This window comes from Mesoplodon densirostris, chromosome 9, assembly GCF_025265405.1.
Source record: "Mesoplodon densirostris isolate mMesDen1 chromosome 9, mMesDen1 primary haplotype, whole genome shotgun sequence".
NCBI classification, from domain to species: domain Eukaryota; kingdom Metazoa; phylum Chordata; class Mammalia; order Artiodactyla; family Ziphiidae; genus Mesoplodon; species Mesoplodon densirostris.
Genome location: NC_082669.1, coordinates 103,175,495 through 103,195,448, shown reverse-complemented (window position 1 = coordinate 103,195,448; position 19,954 = coordinate 103,175,495). Strand labels below are relative to the sequence as shown.

At 37.4% G+C, this 19,954-nt stretch overlaps 1 protein-coding gene across 2 annotated transcripts in view; it reads left to right on the top strand.

Moving 5' to 3' along the window:
• Positions 1-19,954, top strand: part of TPK1 (thiamin pyrophosphokinase 1) — a 350,278-nt gene that overhangs the window by 118,152 nt on the left and 212,172 nt on the right. For both annotated transcript variants that reach the window (XM_060108529.1, XM_060108530.1), the window contains exon 4: positions 6,628-6,697. In XM_060108529.1, coding sequence (XP_059964512.1) covers positions 6,628-6,697 — 70 coding nt within the window. The remainder of the gene's footprint in view (positions 1-6,627; positions 6,698-19,954) is intronic.

Below are 19,954 nucleotides of genomic sequence, written 5' to 3'. Positions count from 1 at the left end.
GAAAAGCTTCTGGACACTGGTCTTGGCAATGATTGCATAGACCTGACGTCAAAAAACAAACAAAGCAAAATTAGACAAATAGGGCCATATCAAACTAAAAAACTTCTGGACAGCAGAGGAAACGAGCAAGAGTGAAAAGGCAATCTACAGAATGGGAGAAAATATTTGCAAGCCTTATATATAATAGGGGATTAATTTCCAAAAATGTAAGTATCTCCAACAACTCAGTATCCAGAAAAAAAATCAAACAACCCAATTAAAAATTGGATAAGGAACTGAATAGACATTTCTTCAAAGAAGACCTGCAAATGGCCAACAGGTATATGAAAAGATGCTCAACGTTACTAATCATTAGGGAAATGCAAATCAAAACCATAATGAGATACCTCTTCAAACCTCTTAGTTTGGCTATTATCAAAAAAAAAAAAAAGACAGCAGGTATTCGTGAGGAGGTGGAGAAACTCAAACCTTACTTTGCTGTTGGTAGGAATGCAAAACAGTGCAGCCGCTATGAGAAAGAGTATAAAAAGTTAAAATAGAACTACCATATGACTCAGCAATCCCACTTCTGGCTGTTTATTCAAAAGAATTGAAGTTAGATGCTTAAAGATACAGCTGCACTTCCATGTTCACTGCAACACTGTTCAAGATAGCCAAGACCTGGAAATAACCTAAATGTCCATTGATGGATGAATGGAAACATGGAATATACAGATAATGGAATATTATTCAGCCTTAGAAAGGAAGGAAATCTAGCAATATGCAACAACATGGCAGAAACTGAAGGACATTATACAACATGAAAGAAGCCAGTCCCAGAAAAACAGATTATTTCATGATTCCCCTTATATGTGAAATTTACAACAGTTAAACTCAGAGAAGCAGAGGATAGAACAGTGGTGGCCATGGGCTCGGGGCAGGGGCAGTTGGGGAGTTACTGTTCAACAGAAGTCAAGTTTCAGTTACGTAAGGTGATTAAGTTCTAGAGATCTGCTGTACAGTGTTGTGCCTGTAGTTAATGATACTGTATTATTCACTTAAATTTTAACAGGGTAGATCTCACGTTACCTGTTCTTACTGCAATAAAAATAAAAGACAAACCACTTAACCTCTGTAATGCCTGATAGTGAACTTTCTGATATCTGAGTAGTTGTGTCTGTCCTCACATGTTTAGTCAGGGATTATCACTTCTTAACAAAGAATGTGTACTTGGTAGACTGTTTCTGAGGCTAGTCCAGAAGGTACCCCCCCCCGCCTTTTTTTTTTCCAGCCACACTAGCTCATATGGGTAGAAGAATAGAAGTTGGGAATTATGTGGTTTACTGTTGTTTCTAAGGCAGGGAGAGAATCCTGGCTTAAACCAGTAATAGCGATGGACTAGATTGATTTCAGACACACAAAGACTAATTATATCTTTGGAGTACGAGGGAAGAAGGACCTATGTTAGGAGTAAACAGGGTCTGGCTAACTGGAGGTGTTTAGCTGTCCAGGAATTCTGTAAGACATCTTCTACGTGAGATTCTGGATCTTTGCTTTCCTCCAGATTAATGTAGGTACCTTCAACTCAATCCTGACCAAGTCTGTCAAAATATTTGATTTCTTCTCCTAATAATGGGATTGGATCTGAAATTATTCTTGTCACCTTATGTGTATTTTCCTTTTTAGTTATTATTATTGGTTTTAAAATTGTAATTACAATATAATTCATACTTCTTGTAAAAATATTTTTAGCAGCACAGTGTTTAATGTAAGAGTGAAAAAGTGTCTTCCATGATCCCATGCCTATTCCTTATAAATAATTAAGGTTAAAGAGTTCATTGTGTGCAACACAGAAGTGGTCTTGGACTTGGATTAGCAAACTAAGAAGACATGATAGGCTTTACCCAACACTGAGTTTACTTAGCTTTAAGGAGGAATTCAAGACAGGTAATAAATATTGATTGTTTACAAAAATAGTGAATGTCTAGTTACTTCCTAGGAGTGACTTTCAAACATTCTGGTCACTCCTTGTTTGGTATGCTTCTGACCAGAAAGACATTGATTCTTGGGTCTCTTGAGCTGTTATGCCTTGCTGTAGTTATGAGCTTCCTCAGGGTGTAGGTCTAGTGTCCGTTCTCCAGTGTGGGTGCACCTTATTAACGCTGATCACTGACTACTTGGATAAGCATTCTTGACATAGTAACCTTGGTACAATTCTTAGCTTTATTGAATTGGGCATACTTCTATATATTCTCTGAGTTGCTGTTGCAAGGAAGATTTGACCAAAAGTTAAAGTTTTAAATAACATATCTTATAAGAGGTAACATATAAATACATATAAAAGCTACTTTTTTTTTAATGGCTCCATACAGGGCCTTGATATATTTATTTTACCAATATTCAAGTGATGACCATTTAAGTTTGCTAACAGCTTTTTCAGGATTACACATAATATCACAGTGACTGTCCTTGTACATACGCCCTTGTGAATTTGGGCAAGTTTTATAGGCTACATAGCATTTCTGGATCAAAGGACCTACACATTGAAATTTTTATAAATCTGCCAAACTGTCTCTCAAAATTATAATTTTATCAACAGCATGTAAGAGAATATGTTTCCCCATGCTACTTCCTTCTGGTTTTATCTTTGTTGTCTCTCTCCAGTTCCTGAAAAATTTTGTGAGTTTGGTAAAATATATATAATACTCTCTTTTGCATTGGAATCAGCACACTTGAGATTCGCTCAGTCATAGTACTAATAAGTGGCTGATGCAGATTGGAACCAAAATCCTTTATGTCTAGTGTTCTTTCAGTTGACTGACACTGAAAAATGTTTCTTTGATTTTACTTTATTTTTTCTTACATCTTAATACTTGGAACCAATATAATAGTCTACTTTTCAGAAAGTCAAATCATTTCTGTCCAACTTTATTCAACAGAAATTAATGAACTAACCAGTTAACCTCTGATTGTGAGTGGAGCTCTTCATTATTTGTCAGTAGCAGTAACTTAGGCCAGGTTAAAAAAAATATTAGTTTAAGATGTATTTAGTATGCTTATTGGTAGTACCAATATATAAAGTTGATGTAGAGATTTTAATGTATTTTAGTCTTCAGCTGTTTATCAACCTGATGCATAGTAAATAACTATTCAACCATTGAAACTGTAGTATTTGATAAATCTGCAAAAATTTTGCTGTATGAGCCAATGACATTTTTACATTAAAGATAACTCATGCAGTAACTTCTTTTCATTAAAGCGTGGGACAATTTAAATGATGATGGAGTGAACATATTTTTGAGGCTGATTCGTGATTTATCAAAAATATCTTATTTGAGAGTTTCCTCTACTACTGATTTTTTTAGTCGGTCACTTTCATTAATAGTGATTTGTTTACTCAGCTTTCAAATTGCTACCAATGAATTCATGGCAACATATGTAATACATGCTTGAAATTTTGTTTTCCAAATGCAATTTTATTTAAGTACATGGAAAATATTTCATTAATAAGATTTAAAAGTGGCAGAGTATATCTTTTTTGTTAAGCTTTATTGACAACAAAACAAAATAGTTTTAGGGACAGACTGGAGCTTGTTTTTTCTTTCAGATGGATTGCACCCCAATCCCAGCTTCTAGGTAATGAAAGAGTGGTCCACAGATTGCATCACGGTTATTTTAACTCTTTTAGCCATTTAAAACAGGAATAGATGTGGACACATTTACTTCCTAAGACTTAGGTATTTCTCTTTTATTAAACTGCTCTAAAAATACCAATTTAAGTCTGGCTGTGAGAAATAACAGGCAGGAGAAAACAGTTTTGGATTATCAAAGTAACACTGATTTTAGCTGAACTAGAGTTAATAATACACAGTTTTACAGATTTGTCCACTGAAATTAATTGCTCCTGTCCCAGTCCTCCCATCGTGTTTCATTGCTTCTGTCATAGCCCTCATGGTGTCTACAGTGCAATGTATATACGTGCTTCTCTTTCTCCTTTTCCCACAATAGTGTGAGTCTGGAGAACTAGTTCTTTCTGTTATTCATCTTTCTATTCTGTTTAGGGCCTGCCACGTGATAGGTATAAATGTTGAATTCAACTGATATTTGTAAAATAATATAGTGCAAAACCATGACAAGTCATTCTATTTGATAATCTTTGGCCACTACTTCTAGATGTTCATTTTACTTCAGTGAATCAATTTTACATAAAAAGATCTTACATAAAACGATACACTAGACTTGTTAATTTTGTTTACAGAGAAATGTTTTGTATACTCTGAGGGTAATTACTGACAGTTTATCATCTGTTTCTATTTATCAGTCTTTTCCATCTCCCTATTCATTTGTTCTACAGCATCTTGTGTATGTGAGATTATCTCTCCATTTAGCTTTTGATGTTTTTGAACTTTTCGTTTTCGGTATTTAGAAAATATGCAGGATATTTTGTGATCTTCTGCAGGTTATGTTTGTGGTATAATTTGAATTTGGGTCCCTTTCCTTAAAGGGAAATATGTGTTGTTGGTAATTGGTAAAATGAGATGACCCTCTTAGATATCTTGTAAAAACTCTTATTTTTGTTTTGCACTTTTTAAGGACCCTAGGCTTTTCTTTTCTAGAAAAACCATGCTTTTTAGACTTTATTTTCATTCTCCATTCAGGAATGGAGGAAGAGGACTAATGAATGCTTTAGTCTGTTGAATGCTTATTATGTTCCAGTATTGTGATGAGCACTATTATAATTATTAAGTCATTAATTGCTTAATAACTCTGTCAAAGGTGATACTATTACCATTTACAGATGAAGAAGCTGAAGCAAAAAAGGAATTTCTTTTTTTTTTCCCACTTGGCCTCTGTTTTATTTCTGATATAATATAGGACACAGAAAACTATTTCCCGTTTATCATTGATTAGTGGAAAATTCTTTGGGACCTTTTCTCATGCCGGTACGGTCAATTAGCTATCTTTTCCAATATTCCACCTAGAAATTTGGAGGTAAATTTTATAAACACTCTTTTAAATGTGTAGCTAAATTTGCAAAAAGGGAAAGTGATTTCATAAGTGCAATAAAATGAGGAAGTAGCTCAAAAAAATATAGTTGTCTCTCGGTATCCATGGGAGATTGGTTCCAGGAGCCCCTGAGATACCAAAATCCTCAGATGCTCAAGTCACTAATATAAAATGGTGCAATACAGGAATTCAGCCTCCTTCCACAGATTCAGCAGGGGACCAAATTTGAAACCTTTGGATAAGAAGGGCCTACTATAGTTTATTTCTTCTGAAACTGCTGGTGTCCAAGGTCTTTGCTGATTTTTATGACCTAATGATTGGTTTTAACAGCTATGTGGGGACGGAGGCAAGGCTTTGGTCTGTTCAGGGTGAGGAATTAGAATCTCAGGCATCTCAGCATTCACTCTTATATCACCCAGGATTTAAAAAAAAAAAAAGTTTGATTTGAAACTATTAGGTAAAGGATATTTTTTTTAAATAAAGGGATGAATTGATGCTAAGATACTGACCATTTCTAGGAAAATTAGAAATTAGAGAAGTAACAACGACAAAAATAGTAGACCATGGACTAAGAAAATTTCAAGGAATGATTGACCAGCAGCATCAAATCCTAGGGTGATACTAGGGGAAAAGCACGGTAAGCCAAGAGATAAAAAGGCCCAGTTAGAGAGGCCGCTGGGGCTCTTTTGCCTTATCTGATTATCTTAGTGCTTCTCAACTTTCAGTCAATTTTGTACCAACTTCTCAATTTTTACAGTCACATATATCTAGATTATTAGTTACTTCATACTTTAAAATAAACTGAAGATGTTATGCTTATGATTTATTTTTAAAAGAAATCTTTCATATCACAGTAAAATATGGAAACCCTTAATACCTGCCATAAATAGAAATTTTCTGTAAAAATTAATAAGATAAGGGAGCAAGGGACTTGCCTGGTGGCGCAGTGGTTAAGAATCTGCCTGCCCATGCAGGGGACACGGGTTCGATCCCCGGTCCGGGAAGATCCCACAGGCCGCAGAGCAACTAAGCCCGTGTGCCGCAACTACTGACCCTGCACTCTAGAGCCCACGAGCCACAACTCCTGAGTCCGCGTGCTGCAACTACTGAAGCCCGCGCACCTAGAGCCCATGCTCCACAACAAGAGAAGCCACCACAATAAGAAGCCTGCACAGTGCAACTAGAGAAAACCTGCGGGCAGCAATGAAGACCGAACGCAGCCGAAAATAAATAAATAAATAAATTAAATAAAGAAGGGAGCAAAGTTATAAGCTATGTTCTGTTACCTGTTTCTGAGCCCGAGGCCTACCTTCTGTTATAAAGAAGGAAAAACAAGCTTTAAGAGTTACTGAAGACATCATATACAGTCTTCTCCTTTATTTAATAAGGGGAATGGGAAAAGATGGAAAAAGGAAATACGCTTGGTCTTAGGTGACTCTGTCTCGCTTGTGTGTGTGACGTGCAGGGTCGTTTTCAACACTAGCAGTGTCACTGGCTGAATGTGAAATGATCCAAGGGGGGGAGCATGAGTGTGTGTGTGTGTGCGTGTGTGTGTCTGAGTGCCTTTTAACGTTCATCCTTTGAAAGATACTGCTCTAAGCTTCCAATATTGAACCATTCTTTGTTTTTTTCTTTTCGAAGCTCTTTTAAGAGCCTGTGCTGATGGAGGTGCCAACCGCTTATATGACGTCACGGAAGGAGAGCGGGAAAGGTATGCTTTCTTTCAGCCAGTGTCTGTTATATCAGTTGTGCTCTTGAGCTTGTTTTTTTCTCTTCTTAGTACATGGTGACTGTTCATTTTCCTTCAAATTCTTTTTACAGAAAACCACCTCAGGGAGAGAGCTGCTTAACCACGTTGTATTATTTCTTTGCTTTGAGTGGTATCTGCTAGTAGAAATAGGCCAATCTTATTCTTATTTAAAAAAAGAAAAACATTCTACTATTGCAAAGTCTCATTAAGTAGCATTATCAAATATTGATATTTGTGAGGACTTTGAACATTGACTAAAATAATGGTAATTTGAGTTTTTATTCAAACAGTTTAAAGGAATACAAACTGATCTCATATAAAAGATATATACTACTGTAGAAGGTTCAAGATTTTTATATTAGCATTGAGTAAAACTCAGTATAATTTAACATCTGAGTTATGCACACATATATTTTTAGAGATAAATAATTTATTTCTTAATGATTTGTTATCTGTGCTCTCTGGTTTTCCTGATCTTTGCATGGTGAGCTATTTTTAGATGTGAGAATACGTTTGATGAAAGCACAGTTTAAATCTAGCTCATTGCCAGCATGTGTATAGTTCATCCTCTTGGCAAACACAAGAACTTATAGTCTAGATATAAGTAGACTAGCTATGAAATTTAGTTCTACTTCTACCATATGTGTTATTAAATGTACTGAAATGTTTATAGTTTGAGAAATCACCTCCGTGCTGCAAAAAATAAAAATATTTGATGCAGCATACTGTAGCTGTGAATTTATATACATGTATTTTGAAATGATGTTAACATACATCTTTATGGCATCAAAATTTGTACTTCACATTTTTAATATTGGAGCTGTTTTTTTGAAAGCAGCTGGTTGCCCATAGGAGGAAGGCATGAGATTGGGCATGTCTGGATGCATTATCAAAGAATATAGCCACAGTGACAGCTAGGAAGACAATTCAAATTCTTAACATTTTGTGCGTCTTTATTTTTAAACTTTATGGATTCCTCTGACTGTATTCTCGAAGACTTGACATGGACAGTGTGTGAAAGAATACTCAAGTATGTGTATAGAAGTGTCTGGGCCAGTTGCTTCAGAGAGGAGCATAATGGCCATGTGGGCAAGATATGAATTGGGGGCTGTTTGTTTCATGTCTATAGTCTGCTTAGTGGCCAGCAGTCTGGTACTGAGTGCCTTTTCTCTTGGTGGTGGGTGTAGCTCATGAACATAATTATATGAACCAGAGCTGTGCAAGGGTATTAACACAGTACTTCCCAACTCTTCCGTGATCATAAGAACCATCTAGAATGCCTATGAAAAAATAGATTTCTGTACTGATTAATTTTATTGGATTGGGCTGGCCACTAATAAGAAATATAACATCCAACACGTTTACTTGCATTTGAAAGTAGTGTACATCGCCAGATTTGGGAATGGGTGCCATTAGTTTTGCCCAGATTTCGAAATAATCATTTCTTATATTTCTTAACACATTTATAAGTGATCTTACGGAAATCTTCCAAGAAGATTTATATGATTTATCTAGCATCCATTTGTCCATATATGAAGATGTTTAAGAAGAAAGTGTATTCGTTGTTGATTTTCGAGTTGTAATAACATGTTTGCCGTGATGCATAGTCTGATGCTTAGGGACGTGGCTGGCTGGGGTGGAGATAGAGTCCCTAATAGGGAGATGAGTGAAGCTAACTGCTTCATGTGGGAATTAAAAGTGTTGGAATAAATCTCATTAAGTCCAAACCCTACCCAGTTAAACTAATTGGACATAGGTGACTAAGCATGGTTCCTCTTAACTGTATTTTTAACAGAAAGGCTTTACAAAGGAAATGGAAAAAATATTCATGAGTTTTGAAAAGCCAAGTTAGGGTTGTGGACCACTGCTCTGCTTGTTCTTATTTTTTTATTTATTCAGTGTGCTAATCTACAATGTAATACCTTATAATTGTGCAATAAAACATGAATATGTAGAGAATCATCTCCAGTTGAAGGGAAAGTGAGACCTTTACACATTAGGAATGGAAAGAAGGAAGGCTGTTGTAGACAGTAACAGAGGAGCAGGGTTTGCCGAGGGATAGCGCCGAAGCAAAACTCAGTGGTGACCTTACGTCTGATCCTGTACCGAATGCATTCAGTCTTCTACATCTTTCACAAATGTTTGTCTTTGTTTCTACTTTGAAAGTCAACTCTCTCCAGTTACCAGGTGTTTTTTTTAAAATAAAGAAGCCCTTAATGTTTTTGTTTATTGTGAAAACAATGCATGGTGATTTGAGTATATGCTAGTGAGTTGGGAGAAACAAAAAGAAAAAAATAAAAATATCTGTTATTGGGACTTCTTTTGTGGTGCAGTGGTTAAGAATCCACCTGCCAGTGTAGGGGACATGGGTTCCATCCCTGGTCCAGGAAGATCCCACATGCCATGGAGCAACTAAACCCGTGCGCCACAACTACTGAGCCTATGCTCCACAACTCCTGAGCCTGTGCTCTAGAGCCCATGAACCACAACTACTGAGGTTACATGCTGCAACTCCTGAAGCCCAAGCACCCTAGAGCCCATGCTCTGCAACAAGAGAAGCACTGCAATGAGAAGCCCGCACACTGAAATGAAGAGTAGCCCCTGCTTGCTGCAACTAGAGAAAGCCTGTGTGTAGCAACAAAGACCCAGTGCAGCCAAAAAAAAAAAAAAAAAAAAAAAAGTTATTTTTTCCTAAGTAGCAAAGAGTTGCATTGAGTTCTGCCATTTGGAGTTCAGAAAATATGAATAATTTTTCTTGCTCAAGTGAATGTAAGCTCAGTGAATGTAAAGTCCCTTGTGCCTAGAAAATTGCCTGAGAATATTAGATACTCAAAAAATATTTGTTAATAAGTATTTGATTACAGTTACTCTGTTCTCTCTCACCGTAAGGTTTTGAGTGACTTTGATGACCCGTGTATTTTCAATAACTAGATTACCTCTGCTCTGAGAGCTGATAGGTTCTGATTCAGGTGTGTGTTCAGTCTGTACATCAAACTGAGGCAGGGTGAAGACCCAGTCAAGGAGACATAGAATGGGCACCGCCAATGATATTTGGATCCTAGCTGTGGTTGTGGACTTGAGATTAAAGAGGAAGACATTTTATGAGGACTCAATCTTTGTACTGTACTCCTGTACTCTTTTTTTTTTCTTTTTTTTTTACTGTACGCGGGCCTCTCACTGCCGTGGCCTCTCCCGTTGCGGAGCACAGGCTCCGGACGCGCAGGCTCAGTGGCCATGGCTCACGGGCCGTGCCGCTCCGCGGCATGTGGGATCTTCCCGGACCGGGGCACGAACCCGTGTCCCCTGCATCGGCAGGCGGACTCTCAACCACTGTGCCACCAGGGAAGCCCTGTACTCCTCTACTCTTAACTGACTGTTTTCCTAACCCCAGAGGTCTGCTTTTGGAAATGTGGGGCAGTAAGTTTGGGTATCAGTTGTGTGGGCTAATACCCCCAATTCTACAGCTCCAGCCTGATACTGACTCAAGTCTCATGTTTATATTCTGGTAGTGGTCTGTGATGAAAAAGTCCATTGGTGGGCTCGCAACATCTGCCTCCTGTCTTCTCCCAAGTAGGTAAAACCCACCGTTGGTCAGAACCAGGATGGAGAAGCCTGGCCCCATGATCAGAATAATCACAGGATACAGAGATGAGGGTGAAAAAAATAGAAGAGAAGCAGGGTAGGATTTGCTAGGAAGATTTTACGGAGCAGATTTTTTTCTTGCTCATCATTGATAGGCATTGGAGGTTTGTTTTGTTTTTCTAGCCATGATTTTATTGACACTGTATTAGATCAGAAAAGTGTAAACTGTCCGCAGCAAAGAATATTGCACGATTGTTATTTGCACGTACTAGGTAAATAAAAGTGATGATGGGAGGGTTATGCACTCCCCGCCCTGCCCCCAGCCTCCATTGCTCTCCTCCTTCGCCCCAAGTTAGTCCTTTTTCTGCATCTTTAACAGATACTGTAAGAGAAGGACTGTTGTTGCTCTAGTCAGTTTTTAACCAGGGTCCAGAAAGTTGTCAACTCTGAGAGTAATTACCAGTGTTTTCCACCATAGTGAATATTAAAAAACAAACATACAGAGAAGTGCACAAGTCATAACGATACAGCTCAATGAATTTTCGCAAAGGGGAGCACGGCAGCGTGAACAGTACTGAGATCAGTAAGTAGAGCGTCATCCCAGCGTTGCCGGAGCCTTCCTCCTCCTCCCTGCCGTCGCCAGCCCCCCTCACGGGAGACCTAATTAGTGTTACTTTGGGGCTTCATAAAATAGAATCATAATATATTGAATTTGGAGTGGATGAACATTTTTTGGGATAAAGACTCCATAGCTCTCTGAATCTGAGAAAAAGATGAAGAAACACTGCTGGAGGTTCTTACAGGAGAATTATAGTAACACTAATTATGGTTAGGAGATGAAGGAAGTAATGGAATCAAGTAGAAGAGAATAAGAATTGTACAGAAACAGTCACAAAATCGATGACACAACATAAGTCTGACAATATGGGAGAAATAATTTATATTGATCATTTAAGAAAATAATGCCTTTTAAGGTAGGTAAGCATTTTTATACCCTGTTCTGTTAGCTTCTAGTTAAGGTAAACTGACTAAAAAAAAGAGAAAGCTTTGGAATGAGATACAATCTCTCTAGAATAACCCAATGGCAGAAATAAGAATGTAGCATTTAACTTGTGATTCATTCATTCCTTCATTCATTCAAGCATTCATCGAATACCTTTTACAGTTAGATATTTTGATGGTTACTGTGAATATATAAATAAATAAAATATAGTTCCTGCCCCCAAGAAACTTACAGTATAATAGAAGTAAAGAGGAAATTAGCATTCGGTGTGGTAGATTATAAAGCACATAATGCAAAAGCTCTAGTTCTGTGTGACAGGTTCTATGACAAAGGAAAGCATGGGTGTGGACCATTAAACTAGAATGGGGGTGTTAGAAAATATTCTGAGGATCCTAATGGAGTGTAAAAAGTTAGTTAGTGCCCCAGAGTGTGGTGTGTGTTTGTGTGTGTGTGTGAGAGAGAGAGAGAGAGAGGTTACTGGGGAGAGGTGGAGTGTTTCTCCTTTTGTCTCCTGGATAAAATCTAAACTCATTACGGTGAGAATCAGGGTGTGGCTTTTGCTGCTGTTGTCAGCCATGCCTTGTCTTCTCCCAAGTCCTTTCTCCTCACTGCCTGTGCCCAGGGCCCTTTCTCAGGCTGATCTTCAGCTTGTTCACATTGGTAGCACCCATAATCCATTCTGATTGTCTGGCAGTCCATTCTGGTTGGTCAGAGCTTATAGATCCTTTGCTGTACCTATGTTCAGATGGTTTTAGTAGCATATGCTAGTGTTTTTTTGTTTTGTTTTTTGTAGTAAAACTCTCCATGCAGCTGTGCTCAATGAAATGCTGTCTGCCCCATGAGGGCACCCTCTCCTTGCAGCCCGATGGGACTTGGACGTCTCTTACATCTTGTAATACTTTTAAATTTACAATGTTATATTCACATTTTACCTTGATTTAGAGCTGTAAAGACGTATGTCTTTTACTAGGTTGTAAATTTCTAGTGATCTATTGTCCTTTAACTTTGCATAATACTTTGTAATTATTTACCTTCTCATTTTACCTTGTGATTTAGCTATGTGTAGATGTATCTTATCTCCCTCATTAGGTGGTGAACTCCTGGAAGGCAGTGATCATAATTAATCTTTATGTGCCTTATAATATCCAGAACACTAATGAGCATCCAAGAATTTATTGAATTAATGATTTGTCTTTGATATCTTGGCAGAAATGTCACAAAGATGAAGCTTTTTTTTTTTTTTTTTTTTTTTTTATAGCCAGGGGTTTCTAAGATACTGTATCAGGTACTAGAAGTATCTTGATGCTAGAGAAGAAACTTCAGGGATATATATAAATATAAATATATTTTAATATTATTAGCATGTATAAACCATAAATGTCTTGTATCTAAAAAGATTATCCATTTTTTGTCTGAAATCATGAATAGTAATATGTCCCACTTATTTCCATAATGTCTTATATTACACTGTATTCTTTTTTTATGCAACTATTTTTTTAATTTTTTTAACGTCTTTATCGAAGTATAATTGCTTTACATTGTTGTGTTAGTTTTTGCTGTATAACAAAGTGAGTCAGCTCTATGTGTACATATATTCCCATATCCCTTCCCTCTTGCGTCTCCCTCCCACCCTCCCTATCCCACACCTCTAGGTGGTCACAAAGCACCTGAGCTGATCTCCGTGTGCTATGCGGCTGCTTCCCACTAGCTATCTATTTTACATTTGTACATTGTATTCTAATTCCTACTTAAATGACTGTTTTATCATGAAACTAAGGTCCTTACCTTTGAATTTATTGGCATTTTGATGCTAAATGTGAGAGGTTTTCTTTTTAAATTGTGATTATGTGGGACTTTAAGAATCTGAAACTCACAGCATAATAGTCTGAGAAATGGATATGAATTTTGGTGTCATTAGTGTGTAGGAATTTGAAATGGGGGGAGTGTTGTTTTTAGATTAGTTTTCTCACAGTAATTGATGAATATAGCATCCTGACTGGGAAGTCCTAAAGAAGATTATTTTTATATAAACAATGTTCTAGTTGAGCTTAGTTAGTTAGGAGTTGGTCTTCTCTTTCACTTAAAAGATTAGCACCCAACAAAAATTCCCTGAATTCATACAAATGACCATTCAATTAAACATGCATTAATAAGGGGTAGGATGAGGATAACCTGGGTGCTTAAATAGAAAAGCAAGATTCATTCTTGATTTCTTATGCCTCTCCGTTAATTTTTTCACAGTTAAGATTTCAGACTTGCTAGCTTTATATATTCTTGCAACTTTCTCATCACAGATTAGTACTGTTACCAAACCAAACTTGGGTCCACTTGCCCGCCATGCAGCAAAGCCAAACTGCTGACACGGGGTTGTGGTGAATGAAAGTACAGCGTTTATTGAGGGTGCCAAGCAAGGAGAATGGATAGCTCATGCTAAAAAGACTTGAACTCCCCGATGGCTTTCAGGGAAGGGTTTTTAAAGTCGACCCTTGGGGTGAAGGCTACACAGCCATGCCTTTCTTCTGATTGGTTGGTGGTGAGGTAATAGGGTGATGTTTCAGGAATCTTAATCATCAACCTTCTGGTTCCAGCCAACCTGGGGTCCAGTGCATGTGGTCAGCAAGTAGTCGCCATCCTCCACCTGGATTGGCAGAAGTCTTATTTCCTGTAGAACAACTCAAAGATTTGCATCAGGTTGTTATGGGTATCCCTTGAGAAGGAACTAGGACTCTGTTTTATAGCTGCACTCTTGTTTCTTGACTGCTTTTCCTTTGTTTCTGCATTCCCTCACTTCGCTAATTAGTGCCACTTTGGAACTCAGGGAAGGACTCGGAGACTACAGCCCTTTTCTACAAACAAGAAATGGGGGACACGGAGGGGCTTTTGTACCTAGGAGGGCCCTGCAGGGTCCTGCTCAATTTCAATCCCCACTTTTCTTTGATACTCCTCAATCCTGAGGGGAACAGGGGTGGGACAAGAAAGGGAATCAAGTTTTGGATAGAGAGGTTAATCATAAACTGAGCAGAGAAACTGGGTTTTAGGGGAACTCGGTTTTAGTACCACTTTTCAGTCACTGAGTGGGAATGAAGGATGACGATTGTACCTCTCTCTCTAAAGCTCACTGTGCCCCAGCGAAACCACTTTCCAAGTATCATTTAAATAACTGAATCAAGTGGGAGCCTAGCTCTTCCTACAGATTAGCTTCTAAAGCCTTTATCAATGTAATTAAACCAGGCATCTGGAAGCAAGTTATCTGATACACCCATGAAGGAATCAATGACTTGTCTGACTACATATGAGTAACTTTAACAATTTGTGCTCTCTGTCCCTTTCTTTGCAGGCAGGTAGCCATGGCGTCTAGAATGGGAATTCTGTAGTGAGAGTGTGCATGGACTTATTAGTTAGGTCAGCATTCAGAATCCAATTCTGTGACTTCATTACTGTGAGATGTTTTGCAAGTAATTTCACCTCCTTGGGCTGTAGTTTATTGAAAAGTGACATTTTAGGGAGAGATCTATCTTCTAGATTATTCAGAGAACTCTTTTTTTTTTTAGTTTTTGAATTTTATTTTATTTTATTTTTATACAGCAGGTTCTTATGAGTCACCAGTTTTATACACAGCAGTGTATACATGTCAATCCCAATCGCCCAATTCATCACACCACCATCCCCACCTGCCCCGTGGCTTTCCCTCCTTGGTGTCCATACGTTTGTTCTCTACATCTGTGTCTCAACTTCTTCCCTGCAAACCGGTTCATCTGTGCCGTTTTTCTAGGTTCCACATACATACATTAATATACGATATTTGTTTTTCTCTTTCTGACTTACTTCACTCTGTATGACAGTCTCTAGATCCATCTACATATCAACAAATGACCCAATTTTGTTCCTTTTTATGGCTAATATTCCATTGTATATATTTACCACAACTTCTTTATCCATTCATCTGTCGATGGGCATTTAGGTTGCTTCCATCACCCGGCTATTGTAAATAGTGCTGCAATGAACATTGGGGTGCATATGTCTTTTTGAATTATGGTTTTCTCTGGATATATGCCCAGTAGTGGGATTGCTGGATCATATGGTAATTTTACTTTTAGTTTTTTAAGGACCCTCCATACTGTTCTCCATAGAGGCTCTATCAATTGACATTCCCACCAACAGTGCAAGAGGGTTCCCTTTTCTCCACACCCTCTCCAGCATTTGTTGTTTGTAGATTTTCTGATGATGCCCATTCTGACTGGTGTGAGGTGATACCTCATTGTAGTTTTGATTTGCATTTCTCTAATAATTAGTGATGTTGAGCAGCTTTTCATGTGCCTCTTGGCCATCTGTATGTCTTCTTTGGAGAAATGTCTAATTAGGTCTTCTGCACATTTTTGGATTGGGTTGTTTGTTACTTTAATATTGAGCTGCATGAGCTGTTTATATATTTTGGAGATTAATCCTTTGTCCATTGATTCGTTTGCAAATATCTTCTTCCATTCTGAGGGTTGTCTTTTCATCTTGTTTGTAGTTTCCTTTGTTGTGCAAAAGCTTTTAAGTTTCATTAGGTCCCATTTGTTTATTTTTGTTTTTATTTCCATTACTTTAGGAGGTGGATCAAAAAAGATATTTCTGTGATTTATGTCAAATAGTGTTCTTCCTATGTTTTCCTCTAAGAGTTGTATAGTGTCCGGTCTTACATTTAGGTCTCTAATCCATTTTGAGTTTATTTTTGTGTATGGTGTTCAAGAATGTTCTAATTGCATTCTTTTACATGTATCTGTTCAGTTTTCCCAGCAACACTTATTGAAGAGACTGTCTTTTCTCCATTGTGTATCCTTGCCTCTTTTGTCAAAGATTGGTTGACGGTAGGTGCGTGGGTTTATCTCTGGGCTTTCTGTCTTGTTCTATTGATCTATGTTTCTGTTTTTGGGCCAGTACCATATTGTCTTGATTGCTGTAGCTTTATAGTATAGCCTGAAGTCAGGGAGTCTGATTTCTCCAGCTCCGTTTTTTTCCCTCAAAACTGCTTTGCCTATTAGGGGTCTTTTGTGTCTCCATACAAATTTCAAGATTTTTTGTTCTAGTTCCGTAAAAAATGCCATTGGTAATTTAATAAGGATTGCATTGAGTCTGTAGATTGCTTTGGGTAGTACATTTTCACAATATTGATTCTTCCAATCCAAGAACATGGTATATCTCTCCATCTGTTGGTATCATCTTTAATTTCTTTCATCAGTGTCATGGTTTTCTGCATACAGGTCTTTTGTCTCCCAAGGTAGGTTTATTCCTAGGTATTTTATTCTTTTTGTTCTAATGGTAAGTGGGAGTGTTTCCTTAATTTCTCTTTCAGATTGTTCATCATTAGTATATAGGAATGCAAGAGATTTCTGTGCATTAATTTTGTATCCTGCAACTTTACCAAATTCATTGATTAGCTCTAGTAGTTTTCTGGTGGCATCTTTAGGATTCTCTTTGTATAGTATCATGTCATCTGTTAGACAGTTTTACTTCCTCTTTTCCAATTTGTATTCCTTTTATTTCTTTTTCTTCTCTGATTGCCGTGGCTAGGACTTCCAAAACTATCTTAAATAATAGTGTTGAGGGTGGACATCCTTGTCTTGTTCCTGATCTAGAGGAAATGCTTTCCATTTTTCACCATTGAGAATGATGTTTGCTGTGGGTTTGTCATATATGGCCTTTATTATGTTGAGGTAGTTTCCCTCTATGCCCACTTTCTGGAGAGTTGGTATCATAAATTGGTGTTGAATTTTTTCAGAAGCTTTTTCTGCATCTATTGAGATGATCATGTGGTTTTTCTTCTTCAATTTGTTAATATGGTGTATCACATTTATTGATTTGCATATATTGAAGAATCCTTGCATTCCTGGGATAAATCCCACTTGATCATGGTGTATGATCCTTTTAATGTGTTGTTGGATTCTGTTTCCTAGTATTTTTTCAAGGTTTTTTGCATCTCTATTCATTGGTGATATTGGTCTGTAATTTTCAATTTGTGTAGTATCTTTGTCTGGTTTTGGTATCAGGGTGATGGTGGCCTCATAGAATGAGTTTGGGAGTATTCCTTCCTCTGCAGTTTTTTGGAAGAGTTTGAGAAGGATGGGTGTTAGCTCTTCTCTAAATGTTTGATAGAATTCACCTGTGAAGCCATCTGGTCCTGGACTTTTGTTTCTTGGAAAATTGTTAATCACAGTTCCAGTTTCATTACTTGTGATTGGTCTGTTCATATTTTCTATTTCTTCCTCTTTCAGTCTTGGAAGGTTATACCTTTCTAAGAATTTGTCCATTTCTTCCAGGTTGTCCATTTTATTGGCATAGAGTTGCTTGTAGTAGTCTCTTAGGCTGCTTTGTATTTCTGTGTTATCTGTTGTAACTTCTCCGTTTTCATTTCTAATTTTACTGATTGGAGTTCCTCTTTTTCTTGATGAGTCTGGCTAATTGTTTATCAATTTTTTTTTTTTTTTTTTTTTTTTTTGCGGTACATAGGCCTCTCACTGTTGTGGCCTCTCCCATTGCGGAGCACAGGCTCTGGACGCGCAGGGTCAGCGGCCATGGCTCACGGGCCCAGCCGCTCCGCAGCATGTGGGATCTTCCCGGACTGGGGCACGAACCCGTGTCCCCTGCATTGGCAGGCAGACTCTCAACCACTGCTCCACCAGAGAAGCCCCAGATGTCCTACTTCTATAGTCTATAGTTTTTGACTATAATCTCTTTAAATATTTTCTCTGGTCCTTTCTCTCTCTCGTCCTTCTGGGACCCCCTATCATTTGAATGTTGTTGCGTTTAATGTTGTTCTAGAGATCTCTTAGGCTGTCTTCATTTCTTTTCATTCTTTTTTCTTTATTCTGTTCCGCAGCAGTGAATTCCACCATTCTGTCTTCCAGGTCACTTATCAGTTCTTCTGCCTCAGTTATTCTGCTATTGATTCCTTCTAGTGTAGTTTTCATTTCAGTTATTGTATTGTTCATCTCTGTTTGTTTGTTCTTTAATTTTTCTACGTGTTCGTTAAAGATTTCTTGCATCTTCTCGATCTTTGCCTCCATCGTTTTTCCGAGGTCCTGGATCATCTTCACTATCATTATTCTGAATTCTTTTTCTGAAAGGTTGTCTATCTCCACTTCATTTAGTTGTTTTTCTGGGGTTTTATCTTCTTCCTTCATCTGGTACATAGCCTTCTGTCTTTTCATCTTGTCTATCTTTCTGTGAATGTGGTTTTCATTCCACAGGCTGCAGGATTGTAGTTTTTCTTGCTTCTGCTGCCTGCCCTCTGTTCAGAGAACTCTTGATGATGAAATGTTATCACTTTTTGGGCTGGTTCATACTAGACTCAGATAAGCCAAGAGGATGGAGGGTGGCCCTTCAAAGGTACGGTGTGTGATGAATTATAGAACAGTTGCAGAAGCATATGAGGTAGTTTTAAACAATAGCTATAAATTATTTCATAGTTAATATTCTGTGTGCAGTAATTGTATAACTACTTAGAAAACTTGTAAGAGCTTATCATATTGTGTTTGGAATCATGGAATGTAGTGTCTGGCTTCTCTGATTCTTTTCTGTTTTTAATCAACTTTGTTCAGGAATAATTTCACACAATAAAATTCATTTTAGACAGAGAGTTGAATTAGTTTTGAAGTGGTTAACAGTTGTATTTACCACTGCAGGCAAGTTGAAAAGTGTCCATCATTCCTCAGATTTCCTTCTTGTTCCTTGGCAGTTGATCCCTTATAGTCTGGCTCCTGAAGCCTTCTAGAATATCAGATAAATGGAATTACAGCGTTTGTTTTCTTTTGTCTGACTTTTTAACCTATCCAGTGCTTTTGAGGTTGATCATGTTGTTGTGTACCTTTTCACTGTTGAGTAGGTTTCCATTATACGGGTATACCATGATTTTGTTTATTCATATAATGCAGTTGATGGACTTGATTCTTAAGAATTACCTTTTTAGTTGGAATTTGTTATCATTTCTTCATATTCTTCGGGAGGAATGTTAGTTCTGTTAGCTAGTACCAAACAAAAATTGCAAAGTTGTCACTTCAACCCCAGAGGTTATGTAAATAGTAGTAGACACTGATGTATAAGGCCTCTGTTTTCTCTATCATAGTGAAAATTCTGCAAAAGCTTGCTCAGTATCATAGGCTTTTATTGAATAAGATATATAAATATAAAACTGTTGTGGAGTAAGTTAGTATCAAGTATCTGAACATACATCGTGATCTTAATAACCTCCAATATATGTGACAATTGATTTCAGTCTACCTGTGACTATAGTTTTCTCAGTGATTGGGATTTATTTTCACTCATTTCATGACATAGTTGAAAATGTACTTTCAGTATGCTTTAACATGCATAAAGAGGAAACATGTACTTTGCTTAAGAAAAACCAAAGATCTTTGGTTTTGCTTGATTCTTATAAGCCTACCTGTAAGCAATATTTAGTCATTTGCTTTGGCAAGTTTTTATTAAAAAGTATTTATGCAGTCAAATTACTAAGCTCTGTAAGCATGTCAACATTATTGAGTCTTTGAATCAAAATGATGGAAGGTAAAAGTGATTAGCACATTTAAAAGAAAATTTATAATAGGAGTCTTGGTATTAAAGAACACTACACAACAAACTGTGAGGACATATTT